The sequence below is a fragment of the Mastigoproctus giganteus genome, chromosome 8, assembly GCF_048544385.1.
Source record: "Mastigoproctus giganteus isolate SK-2022 chromosome 8, ASM4854438v1, whole genome shotgun sequence".
NCBI lineage: Eukaryota > Metazoa > Arthropoda > Arachnida > Uropygi > Thelyphonidae > Mastigoproctus > Mastigoproctus giganteus.
The window spans coordinates 59348341-59374685 of NC_143582.1; the positions used below are offsets into that span (position 1 = coordinate 59348341).

The 26345-nt window shown below is 39.2% G+C and overlaps 1 protein-coding gene across 1 annotated transcript in view; it reads left to right on the forward strand.

The window, feature by feature from the left end:
* LOC150081560 (uncharacterized) overlaps positions 1-26345 on the forward strand; it is a 710435-nt gene that overhangs the window by 25294 nt on the left and 658796 nt on the right. The window contains exon 2 of the mRNA XM_090380128.1: positions 19844-20026. Coding sequence (XP_090236254.1) covers positions 19844-20026 — 183 coding nt within the window. The remainder of the gene's footprint in view (positions 1-19843; positions 20027-26345) is intronic.

The following is a 26345-nucleotide window of genomic DNA, read 5'->3' on the forward strand; positions in this document are numbered from 1 at the left end:
TGATCTTTTCCTCATGGGTTTTCTGGAGTTTTCCAGTGTTGGACACTGGAAACCTCCAGTTATGTCAGTCAGATAGGTAGCCTTTTCCTTCTTATTGACAAGGGTTATGTCAAGTCTGTTGTGTGGGATTGTCTTGTCCATTATTATGGCTTGGTTCCAGTACAGCTTGTGGTTGGAGTCTGTACTATGGCTCCGGGGTTTGTACTTGTAATATAGTACACTTTCTTTGATCATCTGGTATTTCCTCACTAGCTTCTGATGTATTATCCTGACCACCTGGTTATGTCAATGAGTGAATGCTGTCTGGGTGATTACCTTGCATCCTGTAGTGATCATTTGAGGTCACCTGGCCTCAGAAATGATCATTGACATGGCATCGTCGACATGTGTTATCTAACACTCCAGATTTCTTGGTGATGTAGTTTCTGTAGATGTTGATTACCTGGTCTTGCTTTTCCCGCTCACAAGCGGGAAAAGCATCCTGCTTGTGAGCCATGCATTTGAAGCCATTTTATCTGTGTGGTCTTGATTGAGGTCATTGAAGGATTCATACTTGTCTATCTTCCTTATGGCCTGATAGAGTGCTGCTGTGTTTTTCCTGAAGTAATCTTTCAGGTTAGCTATGACTGTCTTCTTGCTCGATGAGGTCTATCGATCCTTCCCTCCTTTCCGAGCTAATGTCAGTCTCTCCGTGGCTGACTTCGGATGGTATTGGCAGCTCTTGCTCATCGTCCTTGTCTTTCTTCTGATATCCTCCAGCTTGGTGTTAGTCTATGATCCTGAAGGAGTATGTTAGTACTGGGACTGCATAGGTGTTTATGGCTTTAACTGTGATCCCTCCATTCAGCTTTGCTTTGAGCAAGCTTCTGAGTCTCTAATGATATTTTTTGGTCAGGCAGGCTTTGATCTCCTTGTGCTCTAACTGCCGAGCCTACATTATCCACAGGTATTTGTAGGTCTCTCCATCTGTCGTGGCTTCAATCTATTTACCAGTCTGCAGCTGGTACTTTGTTTGTTTGTTGTTTGTTTTGTTTTTTAGGAGCATTAGCAACTAAGGCCATATTGCTCCGGGATATGTGGGATATGTCATTCCCTGACCTTTCCGCATCTTCCGTATTTGGTGGTGACGGGCTCGAACCCCGGTCTAATCAAGAAGCGTGTGCTACGCACTGCTGCTCCTTTCCACCTCACCTGGCTACGGAGGCGCCAGCTGGTAGTTTCAGCTGACTAATTTCTCCTGATGCAATCTATTTGTCTTGCAATGTCTAGACCAAATTCCATTCTGATATTGCTGTATTATTGGTGATCCAGAGTAGTTGCTTCTTGTTTTCTGTATAGAGCTTGATGTTATATATGTACATCAGGTAGAAGAGGCCGTACAGGTTTTTCCTTTCTTTCTTTGAGGTTATATCCATACTTGCTGTTGTTGAGCATGGTGAATAGCAGGTTGAGTGCTAGACAACAACAGTGGGCTCATGGCATCCCCCTGAAAGATTCCTTTCTTGATGGTAATGAGTCTGGTTGTTGACGTTCTTGACTTTGATGGTGGTACTCCATTTTGCCATGGTTCTAGGAAATTTTTCACTGTCTGTTGAATTTGTAGACCTTCAGTAGCCTTCTTTTAGCCAGATATGAGGCATGGAGTCATTTAGACCTTTTAGCCAGATACGAGGCGTGGAGTCAAAGGCCTTGTGGTAATTGATGTAGGCTGTGTATAGGTTGCGGCGCTCCTTGTAGGTTTGCCCCATAACTGCAGTATCAATAGTCAATCGCTCCTTGCATCCTTAGCTCATCTGCTTGCATCCCTTCTATTGCTCAGCCATGAAGTTTTGGCTCTCCAAGTGGTCTGATATCTTTTTGGTAATGCAGTTGGTCAGGATCTTGTACATCGTTGAGTGCCAAGTTGAGTGTTGAGTATATCTTGGTCTGTAGCCTTCAGGTATGTAATTCCTTGAGTGAGAAACTTTGGGATTATCTCTGATTGCCTTATCATTTGGGTGAACTGCTCTGCTAAATGCTTATGTGTGCAAGTGAACTTCTTGTACCAGTAGTTTTGGATGTTATCTGTTCCTGGAGTTTGCCAGTTGAGGGAGTTCCGTGGAGGTAGGTCCGCTGAAGCAACTTTCGAGATGTTTATTATTATTGAATTTATTACTATTATTATTATTATTGTTGTTGTGCTGGTCTCCCAGCATGATGGAGACACGTTAATTTCTGCCAAAGCGGGACTCAAACCTGCATCTGTCAGGTGGAAGTCTAGTGTCGTAACTACAGGGCCATTAGGACAATTGTTATCATTATTATTTTGTAGGCAAATAGAGCCTCATTCTGAGACAGTAGTATCAGCTAGGACAGTGCAACAAGTTAGGATAAACTTACATGATTTTAAATAAAACCATATTTGATAGAGGTAAAAATGAAACAGTGTACTTTATATTATTTACAATGTTAAAAGTAATGTATACATTTCAAAATTATTTGTAGAGCTTCTACAATAGACCACAATCCTGAAATTGTTCTTGAAAATTTGAAGAAAATTAAAATTTGAAAAGTTGAGGTTAATATTTTTGATTAGTTAGTGTATTAATTTGTGTTTTACAAATAGATTAAATAGGCTTAGTGGTGTTCGCTACTTGTTTTTTTAAATTTAGCTAGTGATTTTGTAAGTTACAACTTGCTACTCCTTCCCACTATTGTAGCTATGTTTTTGGCAGGAACGTTGTAGCGTAACCAGCTTAGAAGACTAGTAAGGTTTAAATTGTAATAAATAAGTATTTTGAAGGGTTTTATCATATTTTGGGCATATATCTGTTGTATTTTTTTGATTATTTAACGTATTAATTTGTGTTTTTCAAATAGATTAAATAGTCTTTGTAGCCTTCGTTAGCGTATTTTTTTAAAATTTAGCTAGGGACTTCGTAAGTTACAACTTGCTACTCTTACCTCTATCGTATTGGTGTTTTGGCTGAAATATTGTAGCTTTGAAGAATAGTAGGGTTATAATTGTAATAAATAAGTATTTTGAAGGTTTTAATCACTTTTTGGGCATATATCTTTTGTATTTAGCTAAGGATATAACTAATTTATCATTGTGATCGTTATGGTATAGCATAACTTGATAACGTATATCTCAAATTAGATAGCTAAGGTATAACTTTTAAAATTGTATAGCGGAATACTTTTTACTGCATTAGCTTATAGTATTGTATAGTCAAGTATAGTATAGTAATCAATCAGTTAAATTTATTAACCTTATTAATTTTTCATTGTTAATTAATTAAATCGTATTTAAACGGAAATCATACCCCATACTAGAGCAGCAAAGCAATGTGCCCAAAAGTAGCGGGAGTACTGTGGCACAGGGGAGAACCATAGGGCACGATTCTCCTATGCATCACAGCCTAAAGAAATGTGCAACTTGTGAAATGGCCCTGGAGAGATTGTGCAAGGCTCACGGGGTAGAATTTTTCTCAGCATGGTCTGTGCTTGTTAACAGGAGAGGATACACTTAAATAGAAGGAATGCAAGAATATTTTATGATGTTATCGAGGCAGTGTGATGTGGATCGGAAAACTGCTAGCTTGAGGGGAGATTCACAGACTGATAGATTAACAGTAGCCACAGGCAGAGGTGAAAGTGATTCTTGCACTGCTTCTATTGGAATGAGCAGCAGCCTGCAAAGCAAGGTATTGAGGATTTCAAGGGCTGCTGGGAGTCATCATGGAACAAGTAAATACACGGGTTGTGTTAGGGTAACTAAGAGTAAGAATAGGTGTATGTATATTTGCATGTACACCAATGCTAGGAATATAGTAAATAAATTTGATGTGCTGGTCAAGACATCAAAAGCGGATATTGTTGGGATATCAGGGACATGGTGCCGCACAGATATAAGCAGTGCAGATTTGGAATTTGGGGAGTACAGTGTGTACAGAAAGGGTAGACAGGATAGGAAGGGAGGAGGGGTTATGCTGTTAGTTAAGAAACATAAAATCTAAGGAAGTGCATCCAGTTGACATTGGTGGACAGTGCAATGTTGAGTCAGTGTGGTGTGACTTAAAGCACTGGGAAAGGGAAAATGAGAGTAGGCGTGTGTTATAGGCAGTGGTGCGCTGTGAATATTTTAACAGTGGGCTCATAGTTTTGCCAATTTTGTGATGTGAAACATCCTTGGGGGATTCTTGCCGCAGATGATGTTACAGTAGTGACGTCGGCGTCTCCCCAGAGGTGCCGAGCACTCTGTAGTAGTGTGATTAGAGCGCGTGACGCATTTTTCGTGACTAGTATGATACCTCGAATCAGCCTGGTTATTCATACCCCACCTTCCACTTTATGATGATTCCTGGATACGATAGTATCTCAATTTTTAACTTTTTAGAATTTTTGAATAGTATGATGTATAGTACGAAGTAAGTATGATTGCAACAATCATACTGCAGTAAGTATGATTGCAACAATACAAGTATTTGCCCTATGACTGCAATAATACAAATATTTGTCAACAGTTTATTTTTTTTGTCTTGTATTTTCGTTACATTCCGTTGTTAGGTTCCCTGAACAGCTGCATATGTCATTTCAACTACAAAGTGGTAGTTCAATCACCACTGTTTTCTAGAGACATTTAGATACATTTCAATTGAAAGTATGCAGTACATATGTTACTTTAGTTATCATAAATCCATTGTATCTTGTCTTCCTGAAATTATGAAAATTTGCGAATGTTACAATAAATATTTACAATACAAAATCTCTTCTATTTCGTAATCAATATACAAATCAGAATACCTAAAAGAAACACGAAGGTTCACATAAAACCATCTACCGTGCGTGTTTGGCACATGCACCACTTTTTTATTCGTCTCTCTCTTTTTTATGAACTAGGGAAATATAATGGATACATTTTTTTTCATGATAAAATTTTAATATTGTGAATAAAAAAATAACATGAAATATTTCCACATCACAAATAACATAAAACTATCACAAAACATTCTACAATATAAAAACAAATATTATATAAAAAACAAAATGGCAAAATCACAAAAATCAAAGATTACATGAAAAAAATCATTATACAAATATTCAAGAAAAATTTCTTCTAAAAATTGCCATATAGAATTTACTTCTTTATTACTATTTGTTGTCGATCTTCTGCTTTGCTCAATAGCTGAGTGATGATTACAGAGGAATGATTTGACATAATGATCCAGATCAATGGTTTTCCATTTAGATGTATGGTCATCATAATCTGCAATGTGTTTAATTGTCACAATATCATTCATTACGCTGAAAGCTTGCTTAGCTTCAGCACTGCTAAAGTGCTGAAGCTAAGCATTTTAAAGTGCTGAAGCTAACACTTTGAAACCATTGCTAATCGCAATGGTTTCAAAGATATTTCTGGCTTTCTTAATTGAAGAGGAATTTCACTTGAGTTTAAAGATAAACTCTCTTCGACAAAATCTCTAAAATCATTAATTTTTATTTCATATTTTATCAGAAAATTTAAATTTCTTATTTGTTTTGCACCATCTTGCCGTGGAGACGAAAGTTCTTTTAATTCCTCATCATCAATAATATCATTATTTTCTTTATTTAATTTAAAATTACTCTGTTGCATTAATAACTTATCCTTAATAACGTGTCACAAGGTAATTTTTTAAATGTGTTCTTACTTTCGATTCCTTCAAATTCTTCAAATAGGCCTATGGGGTTGGGAATATTCATATTGTGAATTAAGCAGTTGACACCAACGTGTTAAAGCATGTTGAATTAAAATAAAATAAATAAACACAAAAACCAATTAAATAATTTAATATTACTTGGATAAAATGATGTAAAAATACTAATTACAATAAATACTATTACAATAACTTATAATAAATTATACAGTAATAGAAGCGTTAAAACCAATAAAATACAATAAAATATACAGAGATAAATACCCTCAGGCTCATAGCACTCCTCACGTGGTTCAGAAACATGTGCAACATTCTCCTCATATATTATGGAACCGGAAATGGCTTGGGAGCATGCCAGGAGAATCATTCATCCCATCCAAGGATCACTGCCTCAAAGAGGGGATGAATACGTATTCCCCTGTCCCTATTGATAGTATTGTTCTCAGCGGAACAAATTCTCGAGCCACTTGCGGTCCAAAAACCTATGCGCCTGATCGATGATAACCGCTTCGTCCGGGGAGATTTGATGATGCTCCTCCCTAAACTTTCTGAAGATGCTCTGCCAACATTTCATCTTCGGAAAGTTTACTCAAATTCTTTCAACTTCAACGTGCTCTCAATTTTAGCTTTATAATTTCCTTCAGAATTTTTCAAATTAGCAATAGCATTGATAGAATAATTAATTTATCTGCTTTTACAATGGTGATGCTGCGACTTTGTAAAGCTTCCAAAAGGTAAGAGAGAGCCCCTGCAGGATGTCGATCATTAGTGCTAAATCGTTAAGAAATTCCAGGTTTAAAAATTGGTTTAATAATCCGGAATTTAACTTCTGATTGAAAATGTTTGCACAATGCAGGATAATTGCTGCAAACCGCAATTTCCGACTGCAAGCTACAAGCTGTCCATTGTGGCCCGAACACAACACCACTCTTTTGTAATTTCTACATATAGTTCTTCAGCAATCATCCTTAACTCCCGCTGGCTTTTTAGAGATTGGCGATATATTGCATACAGTTTTTTTTTTTTTTTTTTTTTTTTTAATTATTGCCTGCATGCCATTATATTTTGGAACATTTTCTTCACAATGAAAGCCTCGACGTGGTTTCCAAATCTACCAACATTTCGTCTTCGGAAAGTTTACTTAATATCTTAGTTGCCTTATTCACCCCCTCCCCCCGACGTCGCTACCGTCACTTTGAATACTGTGCAAAATATCAGAATCACTCTGATATTCAGGTAAACATAGACAGGAGAAATTTACTGAAACACGTGGATCACTCACTTCTATGAAAAACATATGTCTGTTTGTCGGAGTAAAGGGGAACCACAACAAAGGTTGACCAGAGGCTATTATCCATGTCGCGCATCTTCTTAATCCTCTGACTGGATATTGAAAGCATATTAACTAGCGCAACTTCTCATAATGTGGCTCCATAGGTTTTACGGACACCAATAACATTATGGAACGGTAACCCCTTTCACCCTTAATTCGTGCTTTCCAATTAGCTAAGTTGCCTAAAGGCCAGAGGTGAGAACAATGCATACAAGGTTGTCTTTCGTAATCTGTTCGTTCTACGGAATTAATTTAAATGTTTCCGTAGAAGCCAAAGGGAATTCAAAAAAATTCGCTATGAAGAAGTTCGTTAAACAGAGGTCCAACTGTAATTAACTCAAAAATGAAGCAATTTTAAAATATATAGCTGGTCGATTGTGACATTAAAATGCTGGGTTTGGGCCCCCACTTTCCCCACCGTAATTCTGGCTGTGGATACTCAATAATTAAAGTATCTCACAGCCGGATACTCAATAATTTACAACAATAATTGTAAAATAAATAATTATTTCAACAATGGGCTCGCAAATTTTCAAAAAAAAAAATAACAATGGGCTCTCACAAGCCCATACGAGTCCACTATAGCTCACCACTGGTTATAGGCCTAATGAATCTGATGAGTATAATGAGCAATTGTGCAGAGAAATAGAGTGGGCCAGTAAATCAGAATGTCTTATAATGGAGGATTTTAACTTTCCAGATATTGACTGGAATTTGTCGGTTGATCACTCACACACTAGCATGACTTTTCTGGATTTATTGGATGACTGTTTTCTTCAGTAACATGTTTGAGAGGCAACCAGAGGGGGGTGGGGGTAATACTCTTGATCTAATTTTTAGCAGTTGATTCATGCATTAGGAATTTGCAGATAAAGGAACCACTAGGTGACAGTGATTAGTCTACTGATGTGGGATTTACTTAAAGATGTACTACAATCAAGGGTAAAGGGAAGGGTTTTTGTAAAGGTGACTGCAGTGGTTTCAGAGAGTTTTTAAATTCTATACAGTGGGATCAACTGATGGTGTTACCAATGGTGAATTCTAAATGGAAAGCCTTCAGGGACTTAATCTTGGATGGTACTAGACTTTTCATACCAACTAAGAAATACTGTTCAATGTTTCGGCCAAAATAGATATCAGATGAATTAATATGGCTCGTCGCAGAGAAGAAAAATGCATGGGATGCATATAAATTATCAGGTGATACGGAAGCCTACGGCAGATATAAGGTAGTCTGTAACCAAGTCACAAAGGAGGTTAGGCAGTAAAGGTAGATTATGATAAATCTTTGGCAAAGGATGCAAAGAAAAACAGCAAAGGGTTCTTTGCTTATATAAACTCTAGAAGGAAAGGGATGAATCAGATTGGTCCACTTAACCAATAAATTGGTTAAGTGGACCAATCTGATTCATCTCTTTCCTTCTAGATTTTATATAAGCAGTTTTAATAAAGGAGGTAGCAAAGGAAGTAAACAAACCCTTAGCCATAATTATGAACACTTCCTTGGACTCTGACAGGTCCCCATGGACTGGAGATGTGCAAATGTATCCCCAATTCACCAAGGGGAATCAAAGGGTGACACCGGTAATTACATACCTGTTAGTCTAACTTCTGTTCGAGGGACAATAATGGGGTCAAGGTTAAGGAAGCAATGCAGGATCATCTCAACAAGATTGCATTTATAGTTGAGACACAGCTTGGGTTTGTTAAGGGGAAGTCTTGTCTGACAAATTTGATTGGATTCTATGATGTAGTCACAAAATAATTGGATGCAAAGAATAACAATTTGATATCATATACCTGGATTTTAGGAAAGCTTTTTATACTGTGGCACATGGAAGACTACTGTACCAATTGGAGAGGTATGGCATTAAGGGCAGGTTGCTTCAATGGATAAAAGGATGGTTTGGCAGGAGAAGACAGAGAGTGATTATCACTGGACATCGCTCTTCATGAACTAATGTTATTAGTGGAGTCCCCCAGGGTTTGGTGTTGGGCCCATTGTTGTTTTCGTTATTTATCAATGATATTGATGAAGGTGTATCAGGGTTAATGTCTAAGTTTGCAGACAGTGCGAAGGTTGGCAGGTTTGTTAATGAGTGTAATGATAGTACGCTACTGCAACAGGATCTGGAAATGTTCAGCAGATGGGCTGAGAGGTGGCAACTGAAGTTTAACATTGACAAATGTAAAGTACTGCCTATGGGTAGCAGTAATCCCAGAGTAATGTATCAACTGGGTGGTACTACACTCAGGGTAGTGGAGAATGAAAAGTATCTGGCAGTAATTGTGCAGTCAGATATGAAGTTTTCTGAGGAGTGCAAAAAGGCTGCAAGAATAGCTCATGGTGTGTTGTCAATGATATAGAGAAATTTTGCTAGCAGGGATAAGGAGGTGATTGTCCTCTTTTATAAGGGAATTATCAGACCACACCTTGAGTACTACATACAGGTCTGGAGGCCTCATTTTAGGAAAGATGTAGAGTTACTAGAATTAGTACAGAGAAGGGCAACGAGATGGTGAGAGGAACAAAAGGTTGCTGTTACCAAGAAAAGCTTAAATACTGCAAATTGTGGCTTCTGGAGGCTAGACACCTGCGAGGTGATCTAATTGAGGTGTATAAGGCCTTGAATGGATTGAGCAAGCTCAGTGCTAATGGGATTCTTCCTCTTGTTCACGTTACTCACCTGAACAGGCATAAATTGAAATTGAGGAAAGACAATTGTAGGATAGATGTGCGGAAATTTGCCTTTAGCCACTGGGTGATTGATAGTTGGAATAAACTTCCATCCGTTGTAGTGGAGGTAAGCAACTTAAAAAAGTTCAAGGCAGAATAGAAAAACATTTTTAGTGAATGGATGGTAAAATTTGAAGGGTTTTTTTTTTGGCTGATGCTATAAAAGCTTGCTTTCTTGTATCATATGCTAATGCTAAGTCAATAATTTCTGCAAAAAGTAATTATTTTGGTTTTGCATTTTAGTAAACTCCCTTAATTTGATGAATGACATTTAAAACATCAATCATATGTTATATCAAATTCTTCCCTTTCTTTGTGTTCTTTAACAAAGGCCTTCTTATGTCAAAAGCATGGGACTTCCTTGCACCCTTTGGCTAAAAGGCTATATACGTTATTTTTGGCTAATATATACTTGTTAATTTATTAATTTTTTTAAGCCAAAAAGGAATCCAGGCTGTAATGAGTTACATTTTTACTGATACAAAATGCAGTGAGTAACGCATTTTTAATATGGACTGCGAAGAAACTTAGTGAACCTGTGTATAATGTTGATGAGTGCAGTTTGGGTTTGAAGGTAGAATGCAAACAAATGTGTAGATCCTCTGCACTACACGCTACGGCAAGCCAGATTTCTGACGGTGCAGCTGCTCCAAAGCCCCCACAATTTTATTTTTAAGACTTCTAAAAATATGTGTACTAGGGTACTCTAGACCCGCGGTCGCCAACCTTTCGGACCTCACGGACCACTAAACTCAGAATTTTGAATCCTGCGGACCACTACCATGATTTTTTCTATAAAAGTAACATTCTAAATATGAAATGGTACTTACATTTGTTTTTGCACTCTTTGCAAAAAATTGGATATCATTAATATTAATATAATTAATAATATAATGGCCTTATAACGAAAAAAATTATAATAAATAAACGCAGATATATTCATTATGAAAAATTCAAAAAAACATTTTAAATTTCATTTTATTAAAAAAGAATTAACAGAAACAATTAATATTAACAATTATTAAATATCGAGTGCACCTCGACATAAAGGTGTATAAAGGATTAATTATAGAAAAATAATCAGTGTGAAATTTGTTGCTGCTTGTTTGAAATAAGCTGTTGGATTCTTGGCTCCAATAACGTTACTGCAACACGGAGAGCTGCTTGTATTTCTAGCCCACAGCGGTACTTGTTTTTAATTGCCGTAACTGATGAAAATGTTTTTTCACACGTGTAGTTGCGTATGGAATTAAAATTTTGATGGCATTTTCACTCAGCACTTGGTACCCACTTTTTACGGAAAGCCAAAAATGAGATCTTGTTAGGGACGAGTGGAATTTACCTTTGAGACTGTCGTCAGATGATAGATCGATTAGACTTTCTTTTTCTTTCATATTCAAATTACTATCCTCGATTTTCGCTGAAAATGGATCTATTATCCACTTATTTCTGTGTCTGGGGTCCTCTTCCTTTGGGTAATAACGACCAAAAGAGTCAGTGAGCGACTGTAAGTTCAATCGAACAAGAGTTATTACTTGTCGGTTGACATCCTCCTGTTTAATATAATTATCAAAATTTGGGAACATTTACAGATCTTCTTCAGCCAACCACGTTTGCCACAGCAATATCTTCCTTTGAAATGCATCCATTTTGCCTCGCAGTGTGAACACGTCCATAAGCTGTCCTTGCAAGGACGTGTTCAGCTTGTTTAACAGAGAAAAAATATCTGCCAGGCATGCAAGCTTGGCTAGCCAATCATTGTCGGACAAGAGATCATGGAACCTCAAATTATTTTGCTGCTGGAAGAATAACTTGACTTCTTGGCGCAGGTCGAACAATCGGGTTAGTACTTTGCCCCCTCGACAGCCATCTCACCTCAGCGTGAAGAACATGAGTATACTGAGAGCCGATTTCTTCACAAAGTGCCTCAAGTATTTGAGAATTGAGTACTTTTTGGTGAATTTCGTTTAGTTTTAATTACATTAGAGAGTACTTCGTGCAGTTCTGGAGATAATCTTTTCGCCACAAGTTGCTCACGATGTATAATACAATGAGTAAACAAGATGTCTGGGTGTCCAACGTCTTTCACTTTTGTAACAACTCTTGAACGATGTCCAGTCATGCTTGCGGCATCGTCTGTGCATATCCCAACACATTTCTTCCATTCAATACTGTGTTTCAGGAAATAACCATTAAGTGCATTGAAAATTTCAGAGCCTGTTGTTCTACCTGACAAGATTAGCGAACAGAGGAGTTCTTCCTTTAATTCTCCTTGGCAATCAAACCTCACAAAGCATTGAAGAACTGCCTTGTTAGTTATATGTGTTGATTTGTAAAGTTGAATTGAATAAAACGTAGAATTTTTCACAAGTGCAATCTTGATTTTCAATATCTTCGGCCATGTTTTCAATTCTGCGCTTCACAGTGTTAGTGGACATAGGAATTCCTTTCAGTTTCTGGACAGCCTGTTTCCCCAAAACCTCTTCACAGGCTTGTAACAAGCAAGGCTTAATTAATTCTTCTCCAATCATATACGGCTTTTTACATCTCGTGATTTGAAGTGCTATCAGATAAGAAGATTTTACTAAGGACTTATCTTCAACAGTCATTGTTGCTAATGAACTTTTTTGCTTTTGCAAATTTTCACGCATCCTTTGTAAGTATTCAACTGGCTTTTTAGCTAAATCTGGGTGTTTTGACTGCAAGTGCCTGCCGAGTTTCGAAGGTTTCATGGCATAATTGGATAAACTCTCAGAACATATAATACAAAGCAGCCGTGGATCCAGTTCACTTCCAGGTTCTTGAATAAATCAAAACTTAAAGTAGTCCGCATCATATTTTCTTGAAACTTTGAACTTTTTCTTCTCTCCGCCTCCAGTTCTAATGTCCTTCTGATGATGCCTTGTGGTGGCTGCGGAGGCTCTGATTCATTAACCAACTCATGACAACGCGATGTATTACCTAAGAAGTGCAAAATGCTTGCTTGCTTTTTCTCACTCATTGTGGTTATTTTATTTGAATCTAAAACCAAACAAGAAAGCTCTTTGATGCCATTAAATATCACACTGTGCACACTTAATATAAAAATATCTACTCACTTACCTAAGAACTGCGAACTGTGCCGTGTCCAGGCTAGGCCATCGATAAGAAATACAAAGGGTACTAGGAAAGTTTTGCAATACAGCTTTGTTTATTTAATTTTTTCAAAGTAATTTCCTCTACATTCAATACACCTCTCCATCCTCCGAAACCAATCTTTAAACCAGTTCTGCCAAGTTTCACTAGGGAGTAAAGCACACTCGTTGTCCCAAGCCCGTAGAAGGTCCTCATCACTGGAAAACCGCCTCCCGTTTAGCTTCATTTTCACATGCGGGAACAGTGCAAAGTCGCAGGGAGCAAGGTCTGGACTGTAGGGAGGGTGCTCGAGAAGTTTCAGTCCTGTCGTGGTCAAATATTCGGTGCAGGCTTTGGCACGGTTAGCTGGAGCATTATCGTGATGGAGGTACCAGGTGTCCATTCTTGACTTTGGCCACAGGTTCTTCATAGATCCAATGACTTTAGGCAGGCATTGTTCAGTATACCACTTCTTCTTCTTCTTTGGTCCTTAGCTGGCAGCTGGGGGAGGCGGTTGGCCACGCAACCAGTATGCTGCTGTAGGTGCCGCAGGGTTTCGGACTTGCTCTGTGATGTTCTTCCATACCTTACGATCAATGGCGTCAGTCCTGGCCTGGTTAAGGTCGAGACGTTGGCTCTTCAAGTCATTTTCCACTTGCTTGGCCCACGTTTTCCTAGGCGCGGTCCGTTGGATGCTCCATTGGGTGGGTCGTTGTCTCCAAAGGAGTCTGGATGGTATTCTGTTCGTGCCCATTCTACATACGTGGCCAAACCATCCAAGCCTTCGCTTCTGGATTTGGTCGGCAATGGTTGGTTGCTGTTGGCATCTGGCGCGGATGGTATCATTAGTGATGCGGTCGCGAAGAGAGATGCCCAAGATCTGCCGCAGGCATCGCATTTGGAATACCTCAAGTTTGTTCAAATCTAACTTGAGACAAATCCATGTTTCCGATCCGTAAAGAAGAATGGGCAGAATCAAAGTCTGGAAGAGTCGGATTTTAGTCTTTGTGGAAATGTTGGTCCTCTTCCACAGACACCATTTGAGCGAGGCGAACGCAGTGGCCGCCTGTCCAATTCTGCTGTGGATTTCCATGGTGGATGCAACTTTCTTCTTCTGGACCAGTGACCCAAGGTATTTAAAGTCCTGCACTTGCTCGATCTGGACGCCTTCGAGTTAGATGGTGGCTTGCGACCCATCTGTTGTCAGGGCCTTTGTCTTACCAGTATTGATCTTCAAACTGTATGGCCGGGCAATGTCGTAGAGGATGTCCGTGGCTTCAGCGTCGTTACTGGCAAGGATAGCACTATCATCAGCAAACATCAGGTCAGTCACATAGTGATCCTTGTCATATTGTATGCCCTGTCTGTTTCTGAATGCTTGCCTCATAATGGCGTCGATCACGATGTTGAAAAGCAACGGGGAGGCTACATCCCCTTGGCGGACTCCAGTTTGGATGGTAAATTCCTCAGATAAATCGTTCTGGATGCGCACCTGGCTGGTTAAACCGTTGTATGCAGTTTGGAGGAGTGTGATGACTTTTCGAGGTACATGTTCAACCTCTAGTAGTTTCCATAAGGCAGGCCGGTGGACACAGTCGAAAGCAGACTTAAAGTCAATGAAAACAATGACGGTTCACTGTCCACACCGGATCCTCTCCTCCATCAGCTGACGAATGGCAAAGATTTGATCACAGCATCCTCGCCCAGGTCTAAATCCTGCCTGTTCTTCTTGACTGGTTTGCTCGCGATGTTTTTGCAGTCTTGACTGGATGATCTTCATAAAGACCTTTCCGATGATGGAAAGGAGGCTGATGCCACGGTAGTTCTTGCAGTCCCGGTTATCACCTTTCTTGTGGATCGGTACGATAATGGCTTTCCTCCATGTTAGCGGAATTTGTTCAGTGCACCAGATGGTTTTGAGGAGCGAGTGTAGTCGGCGAAGCAGTACATCTCCCCCGGCTTTGGTCGCTTATGTGGTGACTTGGTCCACTCCTGGTGCCCTGCCATTCTTCAGGGATTGTATGGCTGCTTTCACTTCTTCTACTGTAGGCTCAACATCGACCATGGAGACCTCAGGGGGGGGGTCGATCGAGAGTGCTGTTGCTGGCGGTCCCTGAGGTGGGTCGTGATTATACAAAGCTTTGAAGAATTCACTCCACCGTTGCAGGCGTTCGGATGGTGATCGCACGAAGGTCCCATTGGTATTCTTGATGTTATCACTAATCAATTTGGTCTTTCCACTCAGACATCTCAGACATCTGAGGGTGCGGTAGAGAGTGCGGTTGTTGTTGTTATTTGGTGTTTTTTAGGAGCATTAGCAACTAAGGCCATATTGCTCCGGAATATGCGGTGGTCATTCCCTGACCTTTCCGCATCTTCCGTATTTGGTGGTGACGGGCTCGAACCCCGGTCTAATCAAGAAGCGTGTGCTACGCACTGCTGCTCCTTCCCACCTGGCTACGGAGGCGCCCAGAGTGCGGTACTTGTTCTTGGATGCCGCCACTTCAAGATCGTCTGCCACTTGGTTCCAGTATGCTTCTCTTTCTGCTGTCATTCTTTGTCGGACTTCTCGGTTTAGCTGCCGGTACCGTTCAAAGTTCAACTTTGCCTGTTTCCGTTTGTCCACGAGGTCGAGGCACTCGTCTGATATCCATGGTTGCGTTCGACGTCGGGCAGGTGGACATAGGGGCTTGGCACATTCCAGGATGGCATCAGAGATCTGCTTTTTTTCTTCATTTATATCCTCGGGCACGGCCAGCATCTCGAAGCGGTTGGATAGGGCAATCTGATATGCCTGTTTGTTGGCAGCATTCATTAGCTGCCTCCAGTCCAGCTTGGCTGACCGAGATGATCTTTTTGCATGCCGTAATTTGAGCTGCACCTTAGCCCGGATGAGGTAGTGATCAGATCCGCAATCAGGTCCCCTCATGGCACGAACGTCCACGAGTGATGAGCGAAATTTGGCATTGATCAAAATGTAGTCCAGGATTGCTGAGTCCTTGCCAGATGGATTTCGCCATGTAAGTTGATGTTTTTGAGGGTGCTGGAAATGGCTGTTTCCAATGATCAGGTTGTTAGATGCGGCAAAGGACAACAAACGTAGTCCGTTGTCATTGATCTTCCCATGGCCAAACTTGCCCATTGTTGTTTCCCAACCAGATCTGTCCACGCCAATGTGGGCATTAAAGTCCCCTGCGAGGATGATCACTTCTGTCTGCGGAATTGAATCCAGCGTATGTTGGAGCTGGTTGTAGAAGTCATTCTTGGTCGGGTCCAGGCTAGTCTCAGTTGGTGCATAGGCCGAGATAATATGGGTCTTGATGGTGCCCTTGACAGTAAGGACTGCCAGGCGGTCCGATATTGGTTGGAAAGCGATCACACTACTGGTGGCCTGAGCACCGACCATAAAGCCCACTCCTGCTTCTCGTTTCTCACCACCAGAGTAGAATAGCATAACCGCTTCGTTAGGTGCTGGTGGTTGGATGATCATCGTTCCAGACCCGGTGAGCCTTAATTCGGATAATGCCGCGATTGATATCTTGCACCTAAGTAGTTCTTGGGCAATGATTTCCTTTTGTCCAACATGGTGCCCCGTTCGAACATTCCATTTGCCAATGTTAATTGTCCTTTTCGGCGTAGTAAGCTTATTGCTGTGGCCAGTGATCCACTTCACACCAGCACCCTGGGTCCCCAGTGCTGGCGCATCGGCTACCCCGGATGCGGTAACATTGTTATAAGAGCTTGTTCTGTGGCCAGTGGTCCACTTCACACCAGTACCCTGGGTCCCCAGTGCTGGTACATCGGCTACCCCGGATGCGGTAACATTGTTGTAAGAGCTTGTTCCGAATTTCATGCGGTTTCTTGCCTAGTTTCCCCGGTTTCCCGGTTAAGTATACCACTTAGCTGTGACTGTCTTCTGCGGGTCCAAAACGACACATTCCACAATTCCACTCGATTTGAAAAATACAGCTATCATTTTCTTCTTTACAGATCGGGATTTTTCTGACAATTACGGGTGTGTCGTCATCATCAAAGACCCAAACTTTGTTTTGAGCCTTGGTCGGCAGAGCGTAATAGTACAGCCAAGTCTCGTCACCTGTCACGATGTTGTTCACATACCGAGATTGTCCCTTATCAAACTTTTTTAACATCTCCCGGCACCAAGTCACACGTCGTGTCATCTGCTCTTCAGTCAGTTGATGCGGCACCCAGAGAGAACAAAGTTTCTTCACGTGCAAATGATGTTGCAGAATCGAACGAATTGCTGGTGCATTTAGGCCCAAAGTATCCTCTATCCGTTGGTAGGTCACTTGCCTGTTTTCGTCAAGCATTTTCCTCACAGCAGTAACGTTTTCCTCCGTAACTGAGGTTCGTGGCCTTCCCGGCCTCTCAGAATCCTCCAGAGTGAAATTTCCCCTTTGGAATTCTCTATACCACCTGAATATTGTTGTACATGTGGACAATCATCATCTAGTGCAAGAGTCATTTCTTCTAAGCACTGGTCTATGGTTAAACCACGCACGAAATTATACCGCAAAACTGTTGACTTGGCGCAGCGGCTACTATGCACGTATGAACATGTCTCAACATGCAGCAACAAGCAGCTTCCTGTGATTCATTGTTGCATCATATTGCAAAACTTTCCTGGTACCCTTTGTAGAAATAGCTTTCTATATTTTTTTACAATAAAAGCATTGCTAATACTGGATATTGCACTGGGCCTTTTATAAACATGCAACGTAATAAGGTGAAAATTGCAAAAAAAAAAATAGATTCAGAATATAATGAAACATTTTAATAAACACGAAAATTGCAAATATATTCAGATTACTCTGCGGACCACCAAAATTCTCTCATGGAACACCAGTGGTCTGACTGCTCTAGACTACTTAAATCTAGTATTGCCTGGGTTATTTTGTTTAAGAAGCCTAAGTTGAATCAATATATGTTAAAAAAAAAAAAAAAAAAAAAAAGCACAGACCATAAAAATATTGATATACAAGCTGCCTTTCATGTCATAGATGTAGTAAATAATGCATGTGCAATAGTGATGGTTTGGAACTTGTTTTACCCGTTTTAAAGATGAGTTAATATTCCTTTGCAAGATTGGCTCTAGTTTCTGATCTTGCATTCTTTTGTTAGTGTTTATTTGCGGTAAATAAGATAATTTATTAATTGTAATAAGAGATTAAACAACACTGCACTCCATGAATTTTTAAGACAAAAAATTATCAAGTTTATTGAAACAAGTTGGAAGAAAGAAAACTTTACAGAAAACATTCTAATAACCCCACCATTTTAGAGGCCAATTTTGATGACATTTTGAAATCCTTGTGGATATTGTTTTCAAGTTTAGAGGAAGGAAAAACAAGGTGATTATCAGAACTGTTTGTAATGCTATGCTTATGTAATAATAATAAAAAAAAAAAAAATTTGTTACCATCATAAGATTATAAACTTGAAATGATAAGGCAGATGCCTGCCTAATTTAAATATTCTGTGAATATTGTGTAATACTGCGATTATGTAACAATGCCTTACCTTGACTAGGCAGGATTCTCCCCCCCCCCCAGAAATCTATATAGGGATTCTCTTATTTTATTCTTACTATTGAGTTCATCTTGCACTACATTTTTAATCCCAGATTTCATAATTTTTCCTGCCACAAAAGTCAGAATTACAGGTCTCTAGTTTTTTGAATCACTCTTATTATATGGGATATTATATATCTCCCTTAGTATATGGGAGATATATATGCATGTTCACACTGTTGTAGAACTGCACTCAAATCTCGGGTCAAATTCACTCAAGTCACCATTATATGTATAGGTTTAGTGACCACATTAGTTGTTTCTTTTTGATAAATGTACTCAATTTCTTGTGTTTTCTTCCCTTTCAGTATGATAATTTTTTTTTCTGCCACTGCTAATACTAATTTAAATTTAAGGAGTGAGGGGGAAGGTTGATATTATGCAATAACATGCACAGTTCATACAGACAATCTAGCTACATTCCTACTGCACAGCTTATCTAGACTATCTAACCGTATGCCTGCTGCACAGTTCAACTCCTGTATTTTCCATGTCAGGTTAATTAATAATCCCTCTCTTATATATGGCATCTCCGTAGCTAGGTGGGAAGGAGCAGCAGTGCGTAGCACACACTTCTTGATTAGACTGGGGTTCGGACCCATCACCACCAAATACGGAGGATGCGGAAAGGTCAGGGAATGACCACCGCATATCCCGGAGCAATATGGCCTTAGTTGCTAATGCTCCTAAAAACCAAATAACAAAACAACCCTCTCTTATAAACTTGATAAACTCTTTATCACACAAGTTTTCAGTTTCTGTTACCTGCCTTTCTACTCATTTTTCTGTGGGCGATGGTCTTCTGAATTAGCATTTGCAATTCCACCCTTTATTCCAAACTAGCCTAAATACATGTATCAGTTAGTTAGCATCCATTCACAGTTCATCCCAAATTTACTGAACTAAATTTTATTCATCTTGGAATCTCTCTCTTACCCCTGTTTTTTTGGACTAAACTTCACTCTCATGTATTTCCAGTATATTGCAAACTATTAAAATTCAAGTATGAATTTTAACAAGTATCTTCCATCTTCTCAATTCATACATGGTACCAGAGTATTGTAGGCTACGGTAACCACTCATGTTTGTTGTTACTATAAACAAAAAAAAATAACAATAAATAAATAAAATTTTTTATTGAACAACTAAAGAAACTGTTACATGTTGTCATTGTTTGACTGTTTAATTCCGGAGCAATATGGCCTTAGTTGCTAATGCTCCTAATAACCAAATAACAAATAACGACTGTTTAATCCATTACATCAAAATATAATTTTCCCATCAAGGATTTTGGGATTAATTTTTGATTTGTGTAAGTTTTGTGATTATAGTTTATCGTATAATTTACATAATATATTTATAAAATTTGTACATAATCTGTGAATTTCAGATACAAAAAATTGTAAAGAGTGTCCAAAAATTCTTGAAGAATTGGAAAGAATAGATGATGATGCAGAAAAATTTGGAGTTGCCTTTGTTAAAAACAGTGAAAAGTCTACAGCAAAGAAATATGGTGTCACTTCATTCCCAGCTCTTATGTATTTTAGGAATAAACAACCTGCTATATTTGATGGTGAGTAGTTTTAGGTTTAAGTTTTTTTAGCAGCTTGGTATACAAGTAAATCAGAAATGGAGAATAGTGATCAAATATGTGCTTAAACCTGTGTAAAATGTAAGCTGTCTTTAATGACTGTAAAAACAGCAGAACAGATAAGTGTGGTAATTTAACACAGAGTTTAATTAATGATTACTTTATAATCATTTAAAAAATCAAAAGAGATAAAGGTCAAAAATTATTAAAATAATAATTTTTGAACTTAATAATCCTACCTACATTTAAGTTTGTGTTATTAAATACAATGTAATGTTATGTAATGCATTGATAATTAATAGTTAAGACATTAATTTTAATATTAATACTAATTTAATGCGCAATACTAATGGTATTGTGCATTAAATTAATATGTAACTTCTGTTACAAATTAATAGTATTAATTTGTAACAGAAGTAAAGTGAATGGTAATTTACATAATGTATTAATAAAATAATAAATAATTAAATAACCCCTTCTAATGAATACCACTGAATATTCGCATACTGCATTGCTGTACTGGTTAACAAATTAGTATTTATATGTTGATTATGTAATCTCAGACTAAAGATATTCTACAGCTAAAACTAAATGAAAGTTAAGGTCACATTGCAGCATAATTGGTGGATTATGCATATACATAATCCACCAATATGCATATCATTGATAGACAATTACAAGGGGCAATAATTGAGATCAGTTCATGGGCACAAATCAATGGATTTCAACTGTGTCAAAAAAACAACATGCATTCATTTTTTCTGCTAATGTAACTTTCACCCCAGATCTGGAACTGCAACTTAATTGGCAAACCAGTGCTAGTATATGGTTCCTAAGAATCACATAAAACCATAAACTTACCTTTCTAGAGGTAAGTTTTCATTAAAAAACTAAGAACATCATGTCAGAAAAAGCTAACTGTCATTTGGGTTCTCTCAGCAACTAAGTGGGGAGTTTATGATTTTTGTTGTTTCAGTTATACAGAACCTTAATAAGATATAAACTTGATTATGGAGAACCAGTATATAGCTCATCAACAGCCAGTGTACTCTTGGCTTGATTCCATTTATCATATTGCAATATGGTAAATGGAATCAATGGTAAATATGATAGGGTGTTTGTGCAGGCGGATATGAAGTTCTCTGAGCAGTGCAGATGAGCTGCAAGAGTAGCTCATGGTGTATTGTCAGTGATATATAGGAATTTTTCTAGCAGGATAAGGAGGTGATTATTCCCTTGTATAAGGCAATGGTCAGGCCACACCTGGAGTACTGTACACAGGTCTGGAGGCCTCATTTCAAGAAGGATGTAGAGCTGCTGGAACAAGTACAGAGAAGGGCAACGAGATTGGTGAATGGAACAAGGGAGTGCTCTTGCGAAGAAGGGCTTAGGTTTTGCAAATTACAGTGTCTGGAGACTAGGCACCGGCGAGGTGATCTGATAGAGGTGTATACAGCCTTGAATGGTTTGATCGTGCTCAATGCTGATGGGATTCTTCCTCTTGCTCACAATAATCACCTGAGAGGGCATAAATTCAAATTGAGGAAAGACAGATGTAGGATAGACGTGCAGAAATTTGCCTTTAGCCAGCGGGTGGTTGGTTGGTGGAACAGACTTCCATCCCTTGTCGTGGAAGTTGATAGCCTAAATAAGTTTAAGGCTCAGCTGGACAGGTATTTTGAACGAACAGAGGGGTGAAGTGGAAGTGGTTTTTTTTTTTTTTTTTTTTGGCTGATGCTGTATAAGCTTGCTTTCTTGCATCAAATGCCTCTACTAATGCTAATAAGCATTACTCTAGGAACATACTGTATGTAGTCTGTATGCTGTGCATTTAAAATTAGATCCATGCCTGAATGAACTAGCACATGGTTTTCACTTTTCAGTATGATGTGTTACACCAAACCTCCTTGCTACTAACAAACCCTCAGGAACAAGAAGAATTAAATCAGAATTAAATCCACCTTTTCTTGATAATGTTGCAAATACTCCTGCACCACTCTCTTGCTCTCTGGATGTGATTCCACCTCCATGTGATGTATATCTCCATAAATGGAAAAAATATGCACTACACAAGGAAAATTTCTTGCAACTGCACCATGCTATAGATCAGTTCCCTGTGTTGTAGTACATACATGAGTCAAAGAACATGTTGGAATAGCTGCAGTTTTCCCAAACACCATATTGGCCTTTCAATTGCCATATAAACTCTCTATATTTTCTGTGGAACTAATGGCAGTCAGTTCACGTGACCCTCAAGTATAATGAATACTCTGACAGTCAAAATAGTATAATTTTCTCTGATTCTTTAAGTGCAATCCATGCCCTGAAAAACACTATGAGCATTACTCACCCAGTTTTAAAGGAGATAACCACCTCCTTGAATACTAACTGAACTTGGGAAAAGCATTTGTGGATTTATTGGATGATTGCTTTCTACAGCAGCATGTTCGGGAGGCAACTAGAGGGAGTAATACTCTTGATCCAATTATCAGTAGTGATACTTCATGCATTAGGAATCTGAAGATAAAGGAACCACTAGGTGGCAGTGATCACAGTGTGCTCATATGGGATTTACTCAGAGGTAACTACCATCAGGGGTAAAGGGAAGGGTTTTTGCTTTCATAAAGGTGACTGTGGTGGTCTGAGACAGTATTTAAATTCTATACGGTGGGACCAACTGATGATGTTACCAACAGCAAATTCAAAATGGGAAGCATTCAAAGAAATAATCTTGGAAGCTACTAGGCTTTTCATACCATCTAAGAAATATTGTTCAAGGTTTAGGCCTAAATGGATGGCAGATGAACTAATTAGACATGTGGCAAAGAATAAAATTGCATGGGATACATATAACCCCGTGGGCTCACACCTAGTGAGTATGGGCTTGGAAAACCCAGGGTCCTGAGCTGGATATCATCATCCTTCCCTTTCTTGGTGATTCCTTTCTACTTTCTCTCTCTCTCTCTCTCTCTCTCTTGATCAAGCGATTCTCAGTGATTTCTAGAGCGTTTTTTCTCGAAGCTGCAGTTTTTGTTCATTTATAAAAGTTTTCTTACGTTTTCATTAAATAATAGTAAACTTAGTCTTATGGTCTATAACTAAGTTTCAGAAAGGCAAATCACATTTCTTTTTTCCATTTAACTAATATACTAACTTTTATACTGCTTGGTCACTCTAGCAGCACTACTCCTGCCTCCCCGTGGCGGGGCCAGTAACCTGGGAGAAGAAATCCACTCTCCCAGGGCTGAAAGGAGCAAAGATGGATAATAATACATTTCCTCCTTTAGAGCCTCCAAGCTCAAAACTAGCGACAAAACACACTGATGATGATGACTTTTCCCAACCCAAGAGATTGAAAACAAATCCTCAAGATTTGTTTTCAATCCCAGCATTCCTCATACTGCACTTTACATCAGACCAGCCTTTGAGTAAATTGTTCCCATTCCTTGTGCAAAAATGCTAACAGGCTGTCACAGATTCACCAAAATCAGTAAGGTGACCAAAGTCTGGAGATCTTCTGGTAGAGACCATGAAATCCCAGTATTCTGCAAAGTTATTAAATGTGACAACTTTTGGCGGACATCCAATAAAAGTCACTCCCCATGCCACCATAAATTCCTCTAAGGGAGTAATTGCAGAATGGGACTTATTAACCATATCAGAGGAGGAAATAGTCAAAGAGCTACGAGAACAAAGAGTCATCCAAGCCAGGAGAATCATGACTCGTAAAGATGGTACTTTCGTTCCAACAAGGAGCATAATCCTCACTTTTAGCTCTCCCATCTTATCAACATCTGTCAAAGCAGACTATCTCCATTGCCGTGTCCGACCCTACATCCCAAACCCAATCAGGTGCTATAAGTGGCAAAAATATGGAGTCTCTCAGACTGCATGTTAGAGGTGAGATATGTCCTAACTGCGGATCAAAGGAGCACAACCAATCCGATTGCAATGCTACCACTCCTCATTGCCCAAATTGTAAAGGTAATCACCCAGCTTTCTCCAAAATATGCGAACTATGGAAGCAAGGGAAAAAAATACAGAAATATAAAGTGGAGAACAAAGTCACTTATTCAGAGGCGAGAAGAGAAATAATCAAAATGGACCAAAGCTGGTACGTATGCCACAGCTGCTAAACATGTCCAATCAGTAGGTATCCAAACAGATGTTACAATTCCTCCTAATACATCTATTGCGAATTGGGCACGATCCATACTCACTTCTCCCAAACAGTGTCCTTCTCAACAAACAACTGAACAAGCCAGCAATACTCCAATCTCCATTTCAGCCGATGCGTCTTCAACAATGAAACCAAAAGCTACAGAAACCCCAATGGTGCATCCACGGATTTCAACGGAAATGGATATTGATCAGCAGAATAATTCAGATGATGGAATTTTAGAACTTCTTTCATAAGAAAGACAAAGTAAAAATAGAGAGGTATAAACAAGCTACAACCAAAAAACAGTCTGAAACAAAAACAACTAACAAGAATGCATAATGGAAAGAATTCACCAGTGTAATTGTAGAGGCTTTTGTAATGCAAAAGGAGAGAGAACAGTCTTTTTAACAAGAGAGACTGCTTCTACAGGGATGGGATGCACTTAAATAGAAAGGGTGCAAGAATATTTGCTGATGCTATCGAGGCAGTGTTAGGTGGGTCGAAAAACTGCTAGCTTGGGGGGATTCACAGACTGAAAGGTTAAAAGTAGCCGCAGGCAGAGGTGAAGGTGATTCTTGCACAACTTCTATTAGAATAAGTAGCGACCTGGAGCGAGGGGTGCTGGGGGTTTCAGGGACTGATGGCAGTCATCGTGAAATAGGTGGGTATATGGGATTAGCATTAGTAGAGGCATTTGATGCAAGAAAGCAAGCTTATGCAGCATCAACCAAAAAAGAAAAAAAATAAATAAATAAATAAAAAATAACCACTTCCACTTCACCCTCTGTTCGTTCGAAATACCTGTCCAGCTGAGCCTTAAACTTATTTAGGCTATCGACTTCCACGACAAGGGATGGAAGTCTGTTCCACCAACCAACCTAGCTAAAGGCTAAAGGCAAATTTCCGCATGTCTATCCTACATCTGTCTTTCCTCAATTTGAATTTATGCCCTCTCAGGTGATTATTCTGAGCAAGAGGAATAATCCCATCAGCACTGAGCATGCTCAAACCATTCAAGGCTTTATATACCTCTAAAAGATCACCTCGCTGGTGCCTAGTCTCTAGACACTGTAATTTGCAAAATTTAAGACTTGCTTCGTAAGAGCACCCCTTTGTTCCATTCACTAATCTTGTTGTCCTTCTCTGTATTCGTTCCAGCAGCGCTACATCCTTCTTGAAATGAGGCCTCCAGACCTGTATACAGTACTCTAGGTGTGGCCTGACCATTGCCTTATACAAGGGAATAATCACTTCCTTATCCCTGCTAGAAAAATTCCTATATATCATTGACAATACACAATGAGCTACTCTTGCAGCCCGTCTGCATTACTCAGAGAACTTCATATCTGCCTGCACAACCACCCCCAGATCCCTTTCATTCTCTACCACTGTCAGTGTAGTACCACAGAGTTGATACGTTGCTCTGGGGTTGCTGTTTCCCATATGTAGTACTTTACATTTGTCAATGTTAAACTTCATTTGCCACCTCTCAGCCCATCTGCTCAACCTGTCCAGATCCTGTTGCAGCAGCATAGTGTCAGTAGTGTCCTTGACAACCTTGCCAACCTTCGTATCATGTGCAAACTTGAACATTAAGCTTGATATACCATCATCAAAATCATTTATAAATATAGAAAACAATAATGGACCCAATACTGTAGAAAACATAATATCCAGTGCTTCAGGTACAATATACGGTATACGGATAACCTATGTGATGTGTGAGAAAAAAATAAAAAAAGAAGTAATAATTTCAGCATTTCTATTGGTGCATTTAATAAACTTTGTGGAAACTCTGCAAATTTTTCTAAAATATCCAAATATAAAATTTCATGAAAATTTGTCCATTAAGAGTCGAGTTGTTACATGCGAACGGACAGACGGGCGTGGGAAAGACAAGTGGCGCTATACGCTTAGATGCGAACGCCCTTAATAAAGCTGTCTTATAAATATCAAAAACTAAAGAATCCTAATATCTGAAAAACAAATAGTAGGAGGTCTTAACCCTGAGGGACTCCACTAATAACATTAGTCCATGATGAGCAGTGTCCATTGATTACCACTCTCTGTCTTCTCCCCCTCAACCACCCCTTTATCCATAGCAGCAATTTGCCTCCAGTGCCACACTGCTCCAATTTG